This window comes from Mchenga conophoros, linkage group LG19 (genome assembly GCF_057382185.1).
Source record: "Mchenga conophoros isolate Kocher_MC1m ecotype Shallow Benthic linkage group LG19, M_conophoros_male_GT1.1, whole genome shotgun sequence".
Classification (NCBI taxonomy): Eukaryota; Metazoa; Chordata; class Actinopteri; order Cichliformes; family Cichlidae; genus Mchenga; species Mchenga conophoros.
The window spans coordinates 2580887-2603095 of record NC_140544.1 but is presented as its reverse complement, the minus strand read 5'-3'; the positions used below and the strand labels follow the sequence as shown (position 1 = coordinate 2603095).

Genomic DNA, 22209 nt, shown 5'->3' with positions numbered 1-22209 from the left:
CATCACTGGACCCACTTCAGTTTGCCTACCAGCCTGGCATTGGAGCGGATGATGCCGTCATTCACCTCCTACATCGTTCCCTCGCTCACCTGGAGACCGCTGGAAGCACTGTGAGAATCATGTTCTTTGATTTCTCCAGTGCCTTCAACACTATTCTTCCCTCGGTTCTGAAGGACAAGCTGGAGAACTCTGGAGTGGACCATCACCTCACTACCTGGATTTTGGACTACCTCACCGACCGACCACAGTATGTGAGGACTCAGGGCTGTGTGTCGGACAGGGTCGTCTGCAGTACGGGGGCCCCACAGGGAACGGTTCTGGCTCCGTTCCTCTTCACCATCTACACTGCAGACTTCTCCCACAATTCCACCCAGTGCTTCCTGCAGAAGTTCTCTGATGACTCTGCAATAGTCGGCCTCATCACTGATGGGGACGACAAGGAGTACAGAGGACTGACTCAAGACTTTGTGGACTGGTGCCAGCTGAACTACCTCCAGATCAACGCCAGTAAAACCAAGGAGCTGGTGGTAGACTTCCGCAGGCACAAGCATTCTCCACTGCAACCACTGAACATCCAGGGTATGGACATAGAGGCTGTGGACAGCTACAGGTACCTTGGTGTTCATCTGAACAACAGACTGGACTGGACTCATAACTCAGACGCCCTCTACAGGAAAGGGCAGAGCAGGTTGTACCTGCTGCGGAGACTCAGGTCGTTTGGGGTGGAGGGCCCACTCCTGAAGACCTTCTATGACTCTGTGGTGGCTTCTGCTATCTTTTATGGTGTGGTCTGCTGGGGCGGCAGCATCTCTGCTGGGGACAGGAAGAGACTGAACAGGGTGATCCGAAGGGCCAGCTCTGTTCTAGGATGCCCTCTGGACCCAGTGGAGGTGGTGAGTGACAGGAGTGACAAGCTGTCATCCCTGTTGGACAACGTCTCCCACCCCATGCAGCAGACTGTGACAGCACTGAGCAGCTCCTTCAGTGGGAGACTGCGGCACCCACGGTGTGGGACGGAGAGATTTCGCAGGTCTTTCCTCCCCACTGCTGTCAGACTCCACAACAAAGACTTTAACTGAACAAACACACACATCCACACATGTGCAATAACACTAAGTGCAATAATCTTTTCTGGCATCGTTGTATTTTTACTCAGTTGTATATAGCATTCGTATTCTATTTTTATCTTATTGTATATTTTTATTCTATTTTATTCTACTGTATATAGTATATTATTTTATTCTATTCTGTACAGCTGTGTACTGTATTTATTCTTATTGTATTCTAATTTTTGCGTCATAACTTTTGCACTGTCCACTTCCTGCTGTGACAAAACAAATTTCCCACGTGTGGGACTAATAAAGGTTATCTTATCTTATCTTAAATTACAACATAAATTAACAAAAACTAACTATCTAACTATCTAAGGAAGACTTTTTTTTTCTTGTTAACAGACAGCAGACAACAAAGTGCACGTGTAAATGTGCAAACAAGAGCAGCAAAGTGACAGTGTGACAAAAAAACACAACGTAACATAATAATAAGGTTTTGTGATGATGAGTTGAGGTAGAGGAGGAACAGTAAACATTCCTTAGTGTAGCAGCAAAAATTAGGAAGTAAAGAAGTTAGTGCAAAAAGTCCAGTAATAGGTTGGTGTGTACGATAGTTTGGTGGTGTAGGTCAGTGTGTTTGCACTTGTGTTGATTAGTCAGGGCAGTCTCAATGTTTTGAGGTAGTTGAGTTAAGCTGAGTGATAATGTGTGTGTGTGTGTGTGTGTGTTTATCAGTCCAGTCCCTTTTTGCTGAGGAGACGGATGGCTTGTGGAAAAAAGCTGTTGCACAGTCTGGATGTGTGTGCCCGAATGCTTCGGTACCTTTTTCCAGATGGCAGGAGTGTGAAGAGTGTGTGAGAGGGGTGTGTCCGATCAGCCACAATGCTGGTGCCTTTGCGAATGCAGCGTGTGGTGTAGATGTCCTCAATAGAGGGGAGAGAGACCCCGATGATCTTCTCTGCTGTTCCCACTATCCGCTGTAGGGTCTTGCAGTTCGATATGGCACAGTTCCCAAACCAGACAGTGATGCAGCCGCTCAGGATGCTCTCGATAGTTCCTCTATAGAAGGTGGTCAGGATCGGTGGTGGAAGCCGAGCCTTTCTCAGTCTTCTCAGAAAGAAGAGACGCTGTTGGGCTTTCTTGTGCAGGGATCTGGTGTTGAGGGACCAGCCAAGGTCCTTCTCCATGTGGACGCCCAGGAATTTGGTGCTGTCGACGATCTCCACAGAGGAGCCGTTGATGCTCAGCAGCCACATGCGCCGTGTGTCGCCACTGTCCTTGAAGTGGTTGTGGATTCTCTGGGCGTGTGCGCGCTTCGCCTCTCTGATGGCCCGAGAAAGTTCGGCCCTAGCTCTTCTAAGCGCCACTCCGATAATGAAAACAGTGGTGAATTCCCGTGGTAAATAAAAAGGTCTGCATCTAACAGTCACAAACTCCACCAGCAATGAGCAATAACTAGAAACTAGCACAGAGTTCTTGGACCATTTCGCGTTGATGTAAACACACAAGCCGCCACCGCGAGTCTTACCACACAGAGCTGCATTTCTGTCGGCGCAAAACGAGGCCAGCCCGTTTAGCTGAAACAGGTAAATGAACTTTTTTTAAAAAAAAATATTTGAATATATGTAAGTGCTTGTCTATAAATACACAAACAATACACATATGCTTTCAATTGTGTAATTTAAGTGATCTAGGTAGCTCTGTTTTGGAAGTTCAGTTAACGCTAGAAATGTGTTTTGGAGTTTGTATATGCTTTAGAGTTTGCACGTGCTTTGTCTCTAGGGGCCACCGCATATATTTATATTTAAACATATATAAATAAAACCACTTTTTTACATTAGTAATTCCTTTTGCGCATAATTTTATATTATTGTTGATAATAAATTAATTAAAGCAACAAACCAACCTGAAGAGCCGGTTCTTTTTAGTGAGCCGAGCCGAAAGAGCCGGATCTCTAAAAAGAGCCGGAAATCCCATCACTAATGGGCAACAGTATGGAACGCTGTACTGAGATGATGTGCAACCTTAACTAATGCTGTTTCAGTACTTTGATAAGTTGTGAAACTTGACTGAAACTATTCTAATTTTATATTTGTGTTATGTCTTATGTTTTTATGATTATGTAAACTGCATGCTTTTATGTTACTTTTATTATTCTGCTGTGTACAGTGTCCTTGAGTGTTCTGAAAGGCGCCTTTTAAATAAAATGTATTATTATCATTTTTAATAAGAATCAATCCGCTGTAGATGATCAGTTACTTGTTTTAGGACTATTCTTTCAAAAATTTGAGAAAGAGTTGACAAATCTAATATTAATGTTAGGCCAATTTTCAAAAGGTTGAAGACTGGCCTAGAACTAGCTAAGACAGCGGGATCAAGTGATTGCTTTGTAAGTAATGGTTTAACTAGTGGAACATCAAAACCCTGTGGTACACAGCCCATTAATAAAGACAGATTGATCATTTTTTAAGACTCAATCATTAACTAATGGTAGGACATCTTTGATCATTCTTATAGAAGGTTGGAGCAGAGACAGATTGTACTGACCAAGATCATTGGTAACTTTGTAGGTGCCATCAGCAAACACCCAGAAGAAGACTCCTTTAGCACTGCGGATTGACTGTCCCCCTTTATCCACTCTGGCTGCTATGAACACACCACCAGCATTCATCTTCTCCATGAAGACGTCACATGTCACTGTCAGGCTCTGCCTGTATAAAATAACAATGTAACAGGGTGGAGAAAAAAAAAAAATATTTTGTGTGTCTGCCTATCTCCTCAGCCACAGACACCCCATGAATTACTTTAGTTGGGTTAGTGATAGTAGTGACTAACCCAACTAAGGTAATCATAGTAGTCACAGGACTACTCACCAGTAATAGTCTCCGATGACACTAATGGTCTGATCAGCATCCGTTGCCCATGTGATGGGCCTTTCTGTTAGAACCTGTCTTAAGGTGAAAACGTGAGGTCCAGGATCAGTCAGGTTAATGTAGTACTCAAACACTCCTGTCTGATCAGCAAAGTATGGAGCTTCTGAAAAAGGTGGGCTTCCTATACATACACAGAAGCAGATTTAAAATAAAGGTCACATTTTATGTCATTTTAATGGACGTTAAAAATTCGGTGAGTTTTGGGTTCATGCACATGGTTAACTTACGAACATCAAAGTCATCCTTGTACACTTTAGGAAAGCGAGCTGAGGGAGGTGGGTCGGGATAGCTGCCTTTGCTTCCTGTGCTAACAGTGGTCAGTGTGTAAACCTCGTCTTCAGCCAGATTCAGGGTAAACGAGCCATCTACAAGCTAATGTCATATAAAGACAGTGTTACAGTTGACAAACTGGTGCCCACATATCACTGAGGTGCATCTTTCTTCAGAGTGTAAACAGCACCTTCAGGGGTTTTAGTTTCTCAAAAAAGGAGGGCTTGTTCGTCTTAAAGTCAAACTGTGACCGCCACACTTGGAGCTCTTTAATGGATGCCTAAGAAGAAATAAATAATCTTGAACATGAGAGATGTACAAGTCAGAAACTCTAAGCAAGATTCAAGAAGATAACATGAACTTACAATAGACCCCTTTAGCCAGAAAGTTGCATTTTGGGATGTTACATTAAAGGGAGGTAGTGGAGGTCTTATGCACACTGAATGATTGTGAGTCTATAAAGGAAACAAAAAGCTTTGTTAAAAGGAGCATTCATGTGTGTGTGTGTGTGTGTGTGTGTGTGTGTGTGTGTGTGTGTGTGTGTAACTAACTTACCATTGTTTCTATGACAACAGTGAGATTTCCCTTCCCATCAGTCAAGGCAATATAGCTTCCACCTTGTGCCAGATGTCCAACAGTCTGCAGGTAGGTCCATCCTGGCTGGGTGAACTGTGTGGTGTGGGCTGCAAGGAAAACATTTGAAAACAAAGGGTTACAAAACAATCACTAGCCAGACCTAACAACTACCAAACTAATTCACTTCTAAAAAAAAATCAGATTGCTTTCATGCCAAAACTTTCGCCAACCCATCAAATCTGTCTCACAAGTGAGATGTCTTCTATGCAGTCTACCCCATCAGTATGCAACATACAGTCAACACTAAAAATGCAGTGACATAATGAATTATATTTACTCAGAACCTTAAGGGTTGGTGTCATGATTTCTGGATTTAAAAGTACACTGCTGACCTTTATGACCACTGACCACTCTCTAATAACTTTGCTATTATGAGAAATGTTATGTTGATCTGAAACACATTTTCAAACTATCTGTCTCTGTATGCAGACCCGTGATCCAAATTGGAGACTCGACCACATAGTTGCCACTCCAGGGCTCCTCAGCTGTCATGAGCCCATCCCTGCCGAATGGGAGATCCTCATAATAACTGGCCACCAGATTCCAGGAGATGGTGCTGGAGGAAGGATCACAGTCATATTAACCACATTGTTCAACATTAAGGCTTAACAGTCTGTCCAAAGCATGTATTCACCAAGTTTACACTTTATTCTAACTAAAAATAAACTTACCATCAAATTGATTAAAATTCAATAAATTTAAAAACATTCTGTGTAATGTTTAATATTTTTACTGGCATGTACTGCTTGTTTTTTAACTTACGCTGTCATTTGTCCATTGACATAGTTCTGGTTGAGGATACGAGCCCAACAACCTCCTCCCACCTCATTGTTAAAGGTGCTGTAGTCCTCTGACGACCACAGCTTCTTCTGTGTCTTCAGGGCCTCTGTTATTGTGGTGGTACCCGGGTAGTGAGCCCTGATCACCACATACAAAAGTCAAGTCAAGTCAAAATTAATTTCTATAGCACATTTGAAAGACTAGTGTACTGCAATGCGGGCAGAACAAGGAACAAGTAGTACAGTTACAATTAAAATTACATTGCATGGTGTAGTGCAGGACACTTGCCATCCCCAAGTTGAACAGGTGTGTTTTAAGCATGATTTGAACGACTGAGTTGATTCCAATTTACGGATATCAACTGGGAGATTATTCCAGAGTCTAGGGGCGGTAATGTCAAAGGCATGGTCACCTCTGTTTGTTTTTTTTTCCTTTCTTTATTCAAATCAGGCAACAAAGTATATATCTCATTTACATTGACATCGGTTTTTTTTCCCCTTCTCCCTTCCCCTCCCCTCTTTTTCCCCCTTCCCTCCCTTCCTCTCCCCATCCTTTTTACATAAAATATAATTACCATTATATAAACAATCATATCTATGTCTATACATACACATTTATTATCCTAAATAAGTATATTCAAAGGAGGGAGAGAGGGAAAAAACAAAAACAAACAAAAACAAACCAACAAACCAAAACAAACGAACCCCCCCCCCCAAAAAAAACAAACAAACAAACAAACAAAAAAAAAAAAAACAACAACAAAAAAACAACAACACCTGCGTAGACCCATATATATATATAATCTTGGGGCAGATATGGGAGGAGGCCATACCTCCCAGTTTTACTTATTAAAGTAATCTATAAAGGGTTGCCAAATTAGGTAAAACTGTTTAACATTATCTCTTAATGAAAATTAAATTTTCTCCAACTGTAAATGATACACTGTGTCTCTTAATAAAGCAGAATGAGTTGGGGGGGCTTTATTTTTCCAATTTAGAAGTATAAGGCGTCTTGCAAGCAATGTTATAAAACTCAGAGCACGAATTTGTTTATTATTTAAGTTTTTAACTGTAGCTACAGCAAATAGTGCCATTACTGGGTCTGGGGGGAGCTGTTTTTTAAAAATATCAGACAAAGTTTTAAATATTTTAGACCAGTAGGTAGCGATATTAGGACATGTCCAAAACATATGTGACAATGAGGCAGAATTCTGGCCATATCGATCACATCTTGAGTCAGCCCCTGGAAACATCCTTGAAACCTTCAATTTAGACAGATGGAGCCTATGCAAGACCTTAAATTGTAGTAGTCTGTGCCTGCAGCAGACAGAAGTGGAGTGAACCAGTTCTTGTGCCTTAGTCCATTGATCTTTAGTGATGTTAGTAGCCAGTTCTTCACTCCAAGCATATCTCAAGTGGTCCAATGTAGTTGTACTGTCTATTTGCAAAAGTTGGTTGTAGATCCTAGAAATAGCTCCTTTCTTTAGCGGGTTCATTAAGAATAGATCATCTGAAACTAGCTTTTGTGGTTCATTGGGAAAGGATGGAAACGTTTCTTTAAAAAAATGACGTATTTGTAAATACTTGAAAAAAATCTCTGTTTTCTATGGAAAATCTTTGCTGAAGTTGTTGAAACGAAGGAAAAAGATTATCAATAAACAGATCCTTGATTGTGTGTATCCCTTTGGAACTCCATAGCTGGAATGTTGATCCTGAGAGCAATGTGTATGCTTGATTATGAATTAATGGTGTAAAGATTGAACATTGACGCCAATGAAAATGCTTTCTAATTTGAGACCAAATTTTTAGTGAGTCAGACACTACCGGATTTTTACATTTATGCTTACCCAGATCTGAGTTTGAATGAACCAAAGATTTAAGAGTATTGGAGAAAAAAGTCATACTTTCCATCCGTTCCCAATCAGGTCTATGTTCCCCGCCCCAGAATGACATACAACGTATATTACAGGCCCAATAATAAAACTGAAAACAAGGCAACCCCATTCCTCCTGTAATCTTGGATCTTTGGAGAAATATCTTTCTTATTCTGGGTGTCTTTTTGTTCCAGATAAACTGAGAGATTAACTGGTCTATTTTCTTAAAAAAAAATTTGTGATCAATATTGGGATACATTGAAACAAAAATAACAATTTGGGTAAAGTGCTCATCCTAATGATATTTACTCGGCCAGCAAGCGAGATGGGCAGTTTAGACAGTCTTTCCAAGTTCTGTTCAGTTTGATGGTATAAATTAACAAAATTATGTTTAAAAAGGCCAGAGAATTCACGGGTTACAGTTATTCCAAGATATTTGAAGGTATTTGAGATTGTAAAAGGAAACGAGATCAATGTAGCGCTATCTAATTTTTCTAAAGAACTAATCGGAAACAATATGCTTTTTGTTAAGTTGATTTTGTATCCAGAAATTTTCCCAAATTCAGTTAAAACTGTCATAATTTTTGGCAATGATTTAGTAGGGTCAGTGATATATAGCAAAAAAATCATCTGCATAGAGAGACCTTATGTTCTACACCAAATCTCCTTATTCCTTTATAATCTTTTGTAGAGCGTAATTGAATGGCAAGAGGTTCTATGACAAGTGCAAATAGCAATGGGGACAAAGGGCACCCTTGTCTTGTAGAGCGGTGGAGGAGGAAAGGACTAGAAGATATATTACTTGTATTAACCGAGGCCTTAGGTTTTGTGTAAAGCAGCTTAACAAAGGAGATATAATTAGGGCCTATGCCATACTTTGATAGGGTCGAGAAGAGGAAATCCCACTCAAGTAAGAAAGGCTGAAAGACGACCACCACTGAACAAGACACACAAGCTGAAACGTCAAGACTGGGCCAAGAAATATCTCAAGACTGGTTTTTCTAAGGTTTTATAGACTGATGAAATGAGAGTGAGTCTTGATGGGCCAGATGGATGGGCCCGTGGCTGGATTGGTAAAGGGCAGAGAGCTCCAGTCCGACTCAGACGCCAGCAAGGTGGAGGTGGAGTACTGGTTTGGGCTGGTATCATCATAGATGAGCTTGTGGGGCCTTTTCGGGTTGAGGATGGAGTCAAGCTCAACTCCCAGTCCTACTGCCAGTCTCTGGAAGACACCTTCTTCAAGCAGTGGTACAGGAAGAAGTCTGCATCCTTCAAGAAAAACATGATTTTCATGCAGGACAATGCTCCATCACACGCGTCCAAGTACTCCACAGCATGGCTGGAAAGAAAGGGTATAAAAGAAGAAAAACTAATGACATGGCCACCTTGTTCACCTGATCTGAACCCCATTGAGAACCTGTGGTCCATCATCAAATGTGAGATTTACAAGGAGGGAAAACAGTACACCTCTCTGAACAGTGTCTGGGAGGCTGTGGTTGCTGCTGCACGCAATGTTGATGGTGAACAGATCAAAACACTGACAGAATCCATGGATGGCAGGCTTTTGAGTGTCCTTGCAAAGAAAGGTGGCTATATTGGTCGCTGATTTGTTTTTGTTTTGTTTTTGAATGTCAGAAATGTATATTTGGGAATGTGGAGATGTTATATTGGTTTCACTGGTAAAAATAAATAATTGAAATGGGTATATATTTGTTTTTTGTTAAGTTGCCTAATAATTATGCACAGTAATAGTCACCTGCACACACAGATATCCCCCTAAAATAGCTAAAACTAAAAACAAACTAAAAACTACTTCCAAAAACATTCAGCTTTGATATTAATGAGTTTTTTGGGTTCATTGAGAACATGGTTGTTGTTCAATAATAAAATTATTCCTCAAAAATACAACTTGCCTAATAATTCTGCACTCCCTGTATATAATATTCAGTTCAGTTCAGTTCAGTTCATTTTTATTTCAAACATTTCAAACATGTGCCTTCACAATCATTACAAAATATCATTCCATTATTTGTTTGAAAAGGAGTAGGCTGAAGTATTTACTTATTTGTCCCTACCCCCTCAAGTTTTACCTCTCATTCATTTAATTTTTTTTTGTCTTAAATTAAACAAACAACATATGAAACATATAAACATATGAAGTAAAACAAAACATAACATACATAAATCAAAAACAAGAAATTAGCAAGCCCCACCACAGTATAGTTTCTTTCATATGAAAAATACAGAATGTGTATATTTGCAGATACACAAGTTATGGAAAAACAACAAACCAAAACAAAACAAAAAAACAAAAAAACAACCAAAAAAGAACCGCAACACCATTACCAGCAACATTACCGTCCTGGGTTAACCCCGTTTTCTTCATTCTTATACTTATTTAAAATTAGGTTTTTATATTTTACTTTAAACTGTTTTATGTTTTGACTGTCTTTTATTTCTTCTGTTAGACTGTTCCATAATTTAACTCCTGCAATTGAGATTGACATAGTTCTTAAAGTTGTTCTAGCACTTTGTATTTTTAAATTCCATTTCCCTCTTAAGTTATACCCACCTTCTCTTTCTATGAACAATTTACAGATTTCTTTGGGAAGCAATTTATTTCTGACTTTATACATTATTTGCGCTGTTTTAAGCTTCACCAAGTCTTGGAATTTAATAGCTTGCATTTTGACAAAGAGTGCATTTGTATGGTCCCTGTACCCTACATTATTTATTAATCTAATGGCCCTTTTCTGTATTATAGTTATTGTTTGTGTGTTACTTTTGTATGTGTTTCCCCAGACCTCTACACAGTAGCTCATATATGGCAGTAGTAAAGCACAGTATAAAATGTGCAGTGCTTTCTGATCCAACATATGCTTTGCTTTTCCCAGGACGGCAATGCCCCGTGCCAATTTCCCCCGAACATAAGTAATGTGTGGCTTCCAACAGAGCTTGTGGTCAATGATCACCCCAAGAAATTTTATTTCATTTACTCTTTCTAAATATACATTGTCAACACATATTTCTACTTCGATGTTTTTCTTTTGGTTTCCAAACAACATAAATTTGGTTTTATCGAGATTCAATGATAATTTATTTATATCAAACCACTTCTTTAATATCGTTAATTCCTGTGTGATCATTTCCAAAACCTGTGGCAATTCCCCACCTGCACACAGTATATTTGTGTCATCTGCAAATATTACAAACTTTAAAATCTCCGATACTCTGCAGATATCATTTAAGTACATAATAAACATTTTTGGACCCAGTACTGAACCTTGAGGTACTCCACAAGCTATATCCATCAAATTAGATTTATATTCATTTATTTGTACATATTGTTGCCTATTCCCTACATAGCTTTTTAACCATTCCAAAACCACTCCCCTAAACCCGTACTTTTCCAGTTTTTTTAATAGAATTTCATGATTAACAGTATCAAACGCCTTCTTTAGATCTAAGAAAACTCCGAGCGCATACCTCTTATTATCCATACATTCCGTTATCTTTTCCATTAAATCTATCAGTGCCAAAGCTGTTGATCTGTTGTTTCTGAACCCATACTGACTATCTGTCATTAATTCATATTTTTCCACAAAACTGTCAAATCTTTTTATGAAGAGTTTTTCCAGTATCTTAGAGAACTGGGAGAGTATTGACACTGGTCTATAGTTTGTAAAATTATGTCTTTCACCGGTTTTGTAAATGGGAATAACTTTAGCAACTTTCATTTTTTGTGGAAAAACTCCTTTTTGAAACGACAAGTTGAATATATATTTTAATGGTTTTACGATACCATCAATAACTGTCTTTACCGTTACCATATCAATATCATTCCAGTCTGTACTGGTTTTGTTCTTAAGTCCTCTAACCATGTCATAAATCTCTTTCTCTTCCACTGCTCTTAAAAACATTGAGCTACTATTCCTTTCAATATTTTCACCAGTGTCCCTTTCTATTCCATCAACCTTTATTTCTTCTGCCAGTTTTGGCCCTATGTTTACGAAGAATTCATTAAAGCCATTTACTATCTCTTCCATGTTATTAATACTTCTTGTCCCTTCTATAAAGTATCCAGGGTAATCATTATTCCTTGATTCATTTTTGATTATTCTGTTTAATACATTCCATATATCTCTTGTGTTATCTTTATTGTGTTCTAACCTTTTAATGTAATACTCTCTTTTACAGGATCTCATTATATTAGTTAATTTATTTTTGTAAGTTTTATACTTCATTTCAGTTTCTATTGTTCTCTTTTTTATGAATTCTCGATATAAGGTATTCTTTTTTTTGCTGGCATTTTGTAGTCCTTTTGTCATCCATGGTCTTCCTGCATAGTTGTGTTTCCTATTGATTTCAATTACTGGGCAGTTTTTATCAAGTAATGTGTTAAATGTTCTTAAAAATCCTTCGTAAGCTTTATTAACTTCTGTTTGTTCATACACAATATTCCAATCTTGCTTTAAAAGTTCATTTCTAAGACAATTTAAGGTCTTCTCTGTTCTTATTCTTTTGTAAATAATCTTATGTCCATCGTTGTTCACTTTATAATGGCAATTATACGATGCAAAGACTGGTAAATGGTCACTTATATCATTGATTAACAGCCCACTTTTTATCTTTCCTTCTATTATATTTGTAAATATATTATCTAATAGAGTTGCACAATGAGATGTTATTCTGGTCGGTCTTGTTATCAGTGGAAATAAACCGATGCTGTACATGGAATCAATAAATTCTTCTGTACTCTTATTATGATTTGGATTCAATAAGTCAATATTAAAGTCCCCACAAATAAACATTCTTTTCTGATTTATATTTGTAAATAAGTCCTCCATATTATCCTTAAATATCTCAATCTTAGATCCTGGTGTTCTATATATACAACTGACAATTAGGTTTTTCCTTTTTTCTATAATTATTTCCACTGATAAACATTCCATCACTCCATCAATAACAGTTGTCATTCTTCCCATTCTTTTGTACTTTAGGTTTTTATCAATGTAAAGTGCCACCCCACCTCCTTTCTTGTTGATCCTGTCTACATGAAGGAATTCATATCCATTTATTTTAAAGTCTTCTTCTTTTCCAGGAGTTATCCAGGTCTCCGATATGGCTATCACATTGAATGGCTGTTCAAACTGTGTTATGTAGTCTTTGATGGATTGAAAGTTTGCATATAAGCTTCGACTATTAAAGTGAACCATTGTTATACCCTGTTCTACCTTGAATTCCTTTTTAAGTTGCTCATTTGTATAATAATTGCATTCATTTGTTTTATTGTTAAAGAAATTACAATCAGGATCTATGTTGCTGTCATACATCAATGTCTTATTTTCAATATCTATACGAGTTGTTAGTTGAAAATTGTCAGACATCTGCGTTGGTTGTGCACTTGGACGGTCCCATCATATTTAGCACTGCTTTGCATTTATCGGTTATATTTTTCTAGTTCCGTCATCTCTTTGATGACTAGAACCTTAGCCTGCTCTGGTGTTCCATTTAACTTAATGAATATTTTACAGTCTGACGTCCAAGTTGACTGTATTTTCTTCTGTTTTCTTAATATTCTTGCTTGTCTTGCAATGTCTGCATTTTTCTTGATTAGGTGTTCATTTAAATAAACATTTGTACCTTTTAGCTTTCTTCCTTGCTTGAGCAGTTCTTTTTTCTGTTTTCTATTAACAAAACGAATGATAATGGCAGGTATTTGATTTTTTCTCGGAAGAGGATGGCATCCCTCAATATTTTTACTGTCCATTTCTATACCTTTGCTTTTAAAGAAGGCCATTACCTGCTCTTCCAAAGAGCGTAGCTCTTGCTCGGGTGGCTCCCCTCTCTCTGCTGCTGCTACCCGTGCGTATGTCTGATGCTTGGTTTCCAGTCCTGTCACTATCACATCATTTACTCTTGAATATTGTTCCAGATCTGACACCCGTCCTTCCAGCATAGCAATCTTCTTGTCCTTTTCCTCGCTCTGCCTTCTTAGTTCTTTAATATCATCCATTAAATTGAGTATCAGTTTTTGTTGTTTTGAAATTGTTGTTATTTCTTCAAACATAAAGTTTAGGGATTTCCTTATGTCCTCCAGTTCCTCCTCATTAACGTTGCTCCTCTTAGGCGGCATCTTAACGCTCCTGGGCCTGGTGGAGCAGGAGGATCCTGGGCCTAGTGGCTGCTGGAAGAGCCTGGGCCTGGTGGCTGCTGGAGGATCCTGGGCCTGGTGGCTGCTGGAGGATCCTGGGCCTAGTGGCTGCTGGAAGAGCCTGGGCCTGGTGGCTGCTGGAGGATCCTGGGCCTGGTGGAGCAGGAGGATCCTGGGCCTAGTGGCTGCTGGAAGAGCCTGGGCCTGGTGGCTGCTGGAAGAGCCTGGGCCTGGTGGCTGCTGCAGGATCCTGGGCCTGGTGGCTGCTGGAGGATCCTGGGCCTGGTGGCTGCTGGAAGAGCCTGGGCCTGGTGGCTGCTGGAGGATCCTGGGCCTGGTGGAGCAGGAGGATCCTGGGCCTAGTGGCTGCTGGAAGAGCCTGGGCCTGGTGGCTGCTGGAAGAGCCTGGGCCTGGTGGCTGCTGCAGGATCCTGGGCCTGGTGGAGGCTATTCAATATTACTGGTGGAGTAATATTGAATAGCCTTCTAATATTAAAAGATAACTGTCTATTTTTTACAAATCCCGTTTGGTCCTCCGACACAACTGTTGGGAGAACTATCTCTAATCGCATAGCCAGAATTTTTGCCAATATTTTATTATCTACGTTCAATAGACTTATTGGTCTGTACGAACCAGGTTCCAAAGGATCCTTACCAGGCTTGTGGATTAGAGAGATAGTGCTATCATACATGGTTGAAGGTAAGCATCCTTTAGTTAGAGCTTCGTTATATACCTCCAAAAGAACGGGTGAAATTTGTTCACTAAAGGTCTTATAGAATTCAGCACTATACCCATCTGGACCGGGACTTTTCGAGCACTGCATACTTTGAATAGCCTGATTTATCTCCCTTAATGTTATTGGTTGTTCTAACAATAGTTTGTGTTCTATATTGATAGATGAAACTTGAATAGAATCGAAAAAACTTTCGATTATGTTTGGATCTTTTTTTAAGTCTGAAGAGTAAAGTGCTTTATAATATTCTCGGAATACATCATTAATTCTCTTTGGGTCAGTTGTTAATTGCCCTGCACTAGTTCTTATTTCTGTAATCAGTCTTGAAGCTGCAACTTCTTTAATTTGCCTTGCTAGTAAACTACCTGTTTTTTCCCCGTGTTCATAGTATTTATGTCGAAGTTGTGTAAGTAATCTTATCGTGTCATTTGTATAAAGCAATTTAAGTTCTGTCTGCAATGGGACCTTTTTATAAAGTTTCGATGAAGGAGAGATAGCATATTCCTTGTCTATTTCTAAAAGTTCCATTGTTATGTTTAACTCTCTTTCTTTTCGTTGCTTATTCCTATAGCTACTCAATGAGATAATTTGGCCTCTCAAGTAGGCTTTTAATGTGTCCCATAGTATGGATCTCGTAACTTCAAGTGTGCCATTTATTGAAATAAATAGCTTGATTTGATCCTTTATTTCATTTACTAAGATATTATCTAACAGCAAACCATTATTAAATCTCCATTTTGGTGCAGTAGGTCTATCTCCTATTGCTAGTTGTAGCAATACTGGACTATGGTCAGATAAAACTATTGCCTTATAGTCACAACTTTGGATCTGTGTAAGAAATCTATAATCTATTAAGAAAAAGTCTATTCTAGAATAAGTATGATGAACAGAAGAGAAAAATGAAAATTGCTTAGAGTTAGGGGAAATAGCTCTAAATGGATCTATCAGTTTATATGTCTTCATAAATTCTTGAATAGTTTTCACAAATTTTGATTTAAATACTGATCTTTGTGATGATCTATCAAGACTAGAATAGAATCCAAAACGAAATTAAAATCGCCACCAATTATCAGTTTATGGGTGTCCATATTAGGTAAAGAGGATATAAATGATTTAATAAAACCTGCATCCTCAACATTAGGGGCATAAATATTTGCTAGTGTAACCTGATTGTTATAAAGTTTTCCTGTAACTATGATGTAACGTCCACGAGGGTCCAATAATACTTTTGACGCTATGAAGGGAATCCCTTTTTTGATAATAATGGCTGCACCTCTATTCTTAGCTGTAAAGTTAGAATGAAACACCTGCCCAATCCATCTGCTACATAGCTTCTGATGATCCTGATTTCTCAAATGGGTTTCCTGCAAATATCCTATACAGTATTTGTCCCCAGTTTTTTAAGGTGTGCTAGAATATTGCCCCGCTTAACAGCACTATTGAGTCCTTTACAATTCCATGACACAAAATTTACTAGGTTTTTATAATTATCAATAACCATTATTTAACTTATAAATAAAGATTTGCAACCCAATTAAACCCTTTCCCCCCTCCTTTTTTAATAAAATGGCCTCCAAACAAAATACAAACAAAAGTGCAGGTGAGAACCCAAACAAAAAACCCCACAAAAACAGTCCCTACTTCCTCTCTGCTCCTCCCTGACCAAAGCACTCCAACAGAGCTTGGACAGAGAGGGGACTCCATACAACAAAAGTATTTAAGTCTCAACTCAGAGAGAGATATGAGCATCTGACTTACCACTAAGCTCCTAAAGAATTATATTATTCATATCCAGTTTAATTTTGATAAAGCACACTCACAGTAATAATAATATCAATAATAATAATAAAATTAATAAATAAAGGGGGGGAAAAAGTAGTTCAGGCTCTGCCATTACCCTTAATTCCTATTATGATGGTTTACATACAAGAAGAGATTACATTGGTAAGAGAATAAACATCATCTTATAACTTAAATTACCTTAATATTAATCAATTTAAATATTAACTATGAATTTTCTTGCGAACACATTCTAATTCATTCTCCTTCTATAAACTTATTCATTCTCTCAAAACAGAACAAAGAAAGGAAGAAGATGTAAAAATATCCTCAACAGCATAATAATATATTTCACCTGAATAAGAGTTTATCAACTCAGTCAGTGAGTGTGACCATCCAGTAATGTCTTTCTCGATCAGCTGGCCAGCGCCTCCCATTCAGTTTCATCTTCCGATGTGATCAGCTTGTTGGACAAGATAAATTTCTCAGCTGCTTGTGCGTCGGTAAACGTGTATCTGGAGCCGTTTGCCGTAATCACCAATTTGGCTGGATAATACAGGCTGTATTGGATGCCAGCGCTGCGGAGTTTCTGCTTCAGTTGATTGAAGGTTGCTCGCATCCGCCCAACCTCAGGACTTATATCGGGGAAAATATAAACTGGAGACCCGTTGAAGCGTAAGTTTCCTTTATTACGAAACAGTCTCAGGATCTTCTCCTTGTCTGTGAAGTAGTGCAATCGGATAATAATGGGCCTCGGTCGCTCCCCGCTGCGTGGTTTGGGGCTTCTGTGAGCTCGATCAATAACAATAGGGGAGTCAAAGTTGTCTGCTCCGAGGACCTCCGCCAGAAACTTTGCGGCAAAATCGGTGATGTTATTCGCTTCTGCGCCTTCTGCAACACCAACTACTCTGATATTCTGTCTGCGACTTCTATCTTCTAAGTTAGTGCATTTCTCTTGTAGCTTCTGATGGTCTGCCTTTAGAGACATATAGGACTTTTCCAGTGTTGTCAGCCTGTCAGTCGTGTCACTCAGGGACTTCTCCATCTCTTTCTGTGTGCTCGCTGCCTCTGCTTGCATAGTGAACAGCTGTTCAACTTTTCCCATGAGTTCGTCTCGGGTGGTTTTAATATCTGCTTTAGCTTCTTCTTGCAACACAGATATATCACTGCTGATTCCTTTATGTATACTAGCCAACTGGATTTTAATGCTGTCCAAACTGTCTTCATACGGTTTCAGTCCTGCACGTATTTCTGGTCGCAGCGTACCCACAGATATAGGCACTTCCTCCCCCGTCTCCACGTTAGCATTAGCTTTAGCTTTAGTTGCTTCGCCATATTCCCCGCTCGAGATGGTCGAATCGATGTCTATGGTCTTTTGTGTGTATTTTCTGGTCTTCTTAGTATCCATTTTAGCGTGGCTTCTGCTAACCAAGAATTAAGTATGCATATGCAATATTTAAAAATAATAAGCGGAGCTGAACGCACCCACTACTTCACTCCATGCGGCCGGAAGCGGAAGTCCCTCTGGTTTTTAAACAAGACCTCGGCTGCATTACGAGCAGTTGGCTGGAGGATCTTAGTGCTCTCTTTGGGTTGTACAGATCAAGGAGATCACTTAGGTAGCTAGGGGCCAGGTTATTTAGAATTTTGAAAGTGAGCAAAGTGAGCAGAAGGATTTTGAAATCAATGCGATATTTGACGGGAAGCCAGTGTAAGTTAGCGAGGGTAGGGGTGATGTGCTCATGCCTTCTAGTGCCAGTTAAGAGGCATGCTGCCACATTTTGGACTAATTACAGGCGCTGAAGGAGGGAGAGTTGGAGGCCCAAGTAAAGAGAGTTGCAATAGTCCCATCTGGACATACAAAAGGTCAAACTTGGTGATCACAGTTCAGATTTCTGTATTCAAGCTGTTCCCATACAGCAAAAAAACAAAAAACAAAAGTAGCTACAAAAGGAGTTAAAGCTGAGTATCAAACAGTCACAGATTGTAAAGCCTGTATTTTATAGCTTGTGAAGCAAACAGTTATGTCTATTTGTCAGGGTTATATAGCGGATTGTCATTTATGCTTAGAAATATCTACTCATTTATGCTTAGAGTTTTATAATCAATGTCGTGTTGGTAGAGGTTTGATCCTTAGTAGTCTGTGGAGACACTTACACAACGCACAGGCAAGGTACTCTTTGTGTGTATGTAGACGTCATATGTTAATGAACCTATGTATATTCATGTAACCACAATAAAAGAAGTGCTATGGCTGAGAGTCTGACGGAGGTCAAGTGGGTGGAACGACACTTGGCTCCAGGCAGGCCTCCCTCATGCATGAGTAACACAGAGAACTTTGCCTACTTGTGTCTTGCTTTTGCTGTGTAGTAAGTTGTCCTTAACGTTCCAGCGAATAGGTTTATGCTACAAACCTATCACTATTACTTCTGTTCCTTGAAGGAGAGGAACGAGGTACAACACATAAGTATGGGATATCATGCCCTCACGTGTCCTGTCTGAGGAAACCTTTATTCATGCCTTTAAGTCAGATGACCCGTGATGACATGCGTATAGCGCCGCCTGCACATATAACCGCTGTCATCACAGACATCCCTCAGTTCGATAGCCGCTCTTCACCGAGCCAAACTGCTCAGTGGGGCCACCTTGTGTTGTACCGAGTGAATCAACTGAAAGGGAACACACAGTTATGTCTATAACTTCTGTTCCCTGAAGGAGAGGAGCGAGGTACAACACATAAGTATGGAAGATATATACACACCCTGCAGAGCAGCCACTGAACTGGAATTGGACCACCACCACCTTAGTGTGCAGTAGACCCAGCAGAAAGGACAGTGCGAGCCACCAAAGGGGCTTTAATGTCGAACCAATAAAACCACACAAAAGTGTGTGGTGATGCCCAACTAGCTGCTGCACAAATATCAGCTATAGGCACCCCAAAAGAGCCCATGAAGTTGCCATCCCCCTGGTGGAACCTCTGGCTGGACTAGCGAAACAGATGAACAGCTGGTTACATAAACGCATATTCTGAGTATGCTCAATGTAGGTACGTAGCGCACGCACAGGACAATGAGAATGTAGCCCTCTCTGCTCCTCAGATACAAAAGGAGGGGAGCAAAAGCTCAGCAAATCAAACTCCATTGAGCTATAAGATGCTGGCATGATCTTGGGAAAAAAGGCAGCATCTGAACGCAATACACAGACATGTGTTTGGTGAAGCCAAAGTGAGAAGTAATGCATCTTATATGAGAGAAATTTCATATCCAAAGTCTCAATGTGTTCAAAGTGTTGGCCACAAAGGGCCTCCAGCACCAAAGATAAGACCCAAGCAGGGACACTGGGCAGAAGCATGGGTCTCAGCCGGTGAACCCCTTTCAGAAAACGTAAGGCAAGGGGAGATGCATCTGATGTCATCCCGTCAAAGCCAATATGACAAGCAGATATAGCTGCTAAATAAACCTTAATTGTTGAAAATGAAAGGCCCTTATCTAGCAGCTCCTGCAGGAATGTCAAAACAACCACAATAGAGCACTGAAATGGGAGAGTATGGCAATCCTGGCACCATTGCTCAAAGCTCACCATTTGTAAGCATACAAGCCTCTAGTGGATGAGGCCCTAATGCTCTGAATTGTCGCTATCACACTTATTGGCAGACCCTTAGCAATCAAGTTTGACCTCTCAGCAGGTAAGCATAAAGCCGCCACAGATCCGAGCGTGGATGAACCACTTCTCCTCGCACCTTGAGAGAGGAGGTCCCCGCGGAGAGGAAGCTGCCAAGGACTCGCTGCTAGCAGGCTGATTATTTCTGCATACCACAACCTTGTGGGCCACCAAAGGGCCACTAGAATCAGAGAGAGCGACTGCTGATGCACTCTCTCCAGAACTGGAGATGTCATTTTCACTGGGAGAAATGCACAAGGGAGCACGTCTGGCCATTGGTGTGCTAACGTGTCCATGCCCAACGGTGCATCGTGGTTGATTATGGAGAAAAACATGTGGAAGTGAGTATTTACCCTGGAGGCAAAAAGATCTACTTGTGCCTTGCCTAACAGATCCTAAATCTGAGCCACTATCAAAGGGTGCAACCTCCATTCCCTCACCAGAGGACCCCCCGCTAGAGAGAAGGTCTGGCCCCAAGTTCAGGTAACCCAGAACATGGATGGCTCTTAGAGACAGAAAATGAACACTGCACCATAACAGCAGAGCGAGGCAGCTTCAACAGTTGAGAGGAGCGTATTCCTCCATGCCTGTTTATGTAAGAGACTACTGTTGAATTGTCCATCCTGACTAGGACATGTTGGCCCTCCAGGACTGAACGGAAATGTTTGAGAGCTAAGAACACTGCTAACAGCTCTAAGTGGTTGATGTGCAGCTTGCACCGGGCTGGGGACCAGATCCCTCTCACTGATGCACCGCACAGCGCTCCCTACCCCCTTAGGGAAGCATCTGTGGACACCACCTAGCAAAACAACACCCTCCCAGTCCAAGAGCCCTGATGCAACAGCCTGGGCTTCCTCCAGGGACGGAGAGCTAGCATGCCTCCTCCCGAGGTGACACGATGCCCACAGGCAATGAGAGAGAATCCAGCACTGAAACACTCATCTTTAAAAGTCCAAGCGGCACTACGGCGATCATAGATGCCATCATGCCCAACAAACCTAATATCATCTGGAAATGCAGTCTGCGTCCCAGCTGAACCTGAATGAGGAAGCGATGCTCTGACAAACGTGAGCGGCTGGAAAGCAAGCATATTTCTAAACCGAGGAAATAAATCTGCTGACTCGGGATTAGCGAGCTCTAAAAGTTCACAGAGAAACCCAGTGTGTGAATGTGTCACAAAACCAGTGACAACTGAGTCTCCACCTGCTCTCTGGAGCAAGCTACGAGAGTTCAGTCGTCTAGGTAGGCTAAGATGCGGATGCCTCTCTCTCGGAGGGGTGCTAGCGCCACCTCGGCACATTTTGCAAAGGTGCAAGGAGCAAGCAAGAACCCAAAAGGCAGCACCAAGTATTTGTAGGCTACGCCCTCGAATGCAAACCTCAGAAACTGCCTGTAGTTCGGGTGTATAGTCATATGAAAATAAGCATCTGTTAGATCGATTGTTGCAAACCAATCTCCCGGACCAACTGCATTCAAGAGCTGTCTGAGTGTTAGCATCTTGACCTTGTACATTCGTAGATACATGTTCAAGACTCACAGGTTGTGGATGGGATGAAGCCCTCCCCCCTTTTTTTTTGAACAAACTAACGGCTGTACTTGTATTGCTCTTTTCTGCAATAGCACCTTTATTTTCTTCCTGCTGCTTTGATGCTGACTGTCTTGTTTACGACTCTGCGGAAATGAGGCAGCTCGTCTAGAGTCACCATGGGCCTCTTGGCTGCATTTATGATCAGCGCTCTCCTTGTTCGGCCTGTGAGTTTAGGTGGACGGCCTTGTCTTGGTAGGTTTACAGTTGTGCCATACTCCTTCCATTTCTGAATGATCGCTTGAACGGTGCTCCGTGGGATGTTCAAGGCTTGGGAAATCTTTTTGTAGCCTAAGCCTGCTTTAAATTTCTCAAGAACTTTATCCCTGACCTGTCTGGTGTGTTCTTTGGACTTCATGGTGTTGTTGCGCCCAATATTCTCTTAGACAACCTCTAAGGCCATCACAGAGCAGCTGTATTTGTACTGACATTAGATTACACACAGGTGCACTCTATTTAGTCATTAGCACTCATCAGGCAATGTCTATGTGCAACTGACTGCACTCAGACCAAAGGGGGCTGAATAAATTACGCACATCCCACTTTGCAGTTATTTACTTGTAAAAAATGTTTGGAATCATGTATGATTTTCGTTCCACTTCTCAAGTGTACACCACTTTGTATTGGTCTTTCATATGGAATTCCAATAAAATTGATTCATGTTTGTGGCTGTAATGTGACAAAATGTGGAAAAGTTCAAGGGGGCCAAATACTTTTGCAAGCCAGTGTAGGAGGGCTGAGGCTTCCTCCTGG

The 22209-nt window shown here is 40.5% G+C and overlaps 1 protein-coding gene across 2 annotated transcripts in view; it reads right to left on the bottom strand.

Moving 5' to 3' along the window:
• galcb (galactosylceramidase b) overlaps positions 1-22209 on the bottom strand; it is a 51959-nt gene that overhangs the window by 8650 nt on the left and 21100 nt on the right. For both annotated transcript variants that reach the window (XM_085256311.1, XM_085256310.1), the window contains exons 8-15: positions 5654-5809; positions 5323-5447; positions 4811-4938; positions 4621-4710; positions 4446-4535; positions 4213-4357; positions 3926-4106; positions 3600-3763 (exon numbers count right to left, since the gene is read on the bottom strand). In XM_085256311.1, coding sequence (XP_085112437.1) covers positions 3600-3763; positions 3926-4106; positions 4213-4357; positions 4446-4535; positions 4621-4710; positions 4811-4938; positions 5323-5447; positions 5654-5809 — 1079 coding nt within the window. The remainder of the gene's footprint in view (positions 1-3599; positions 3764-3925; positions 4107-4212; positions 4358-4445; positions 4536-4620; positions 4711-4810; positions 4939-5322; positions 5448-5653; positions 5810-22209) is intronic.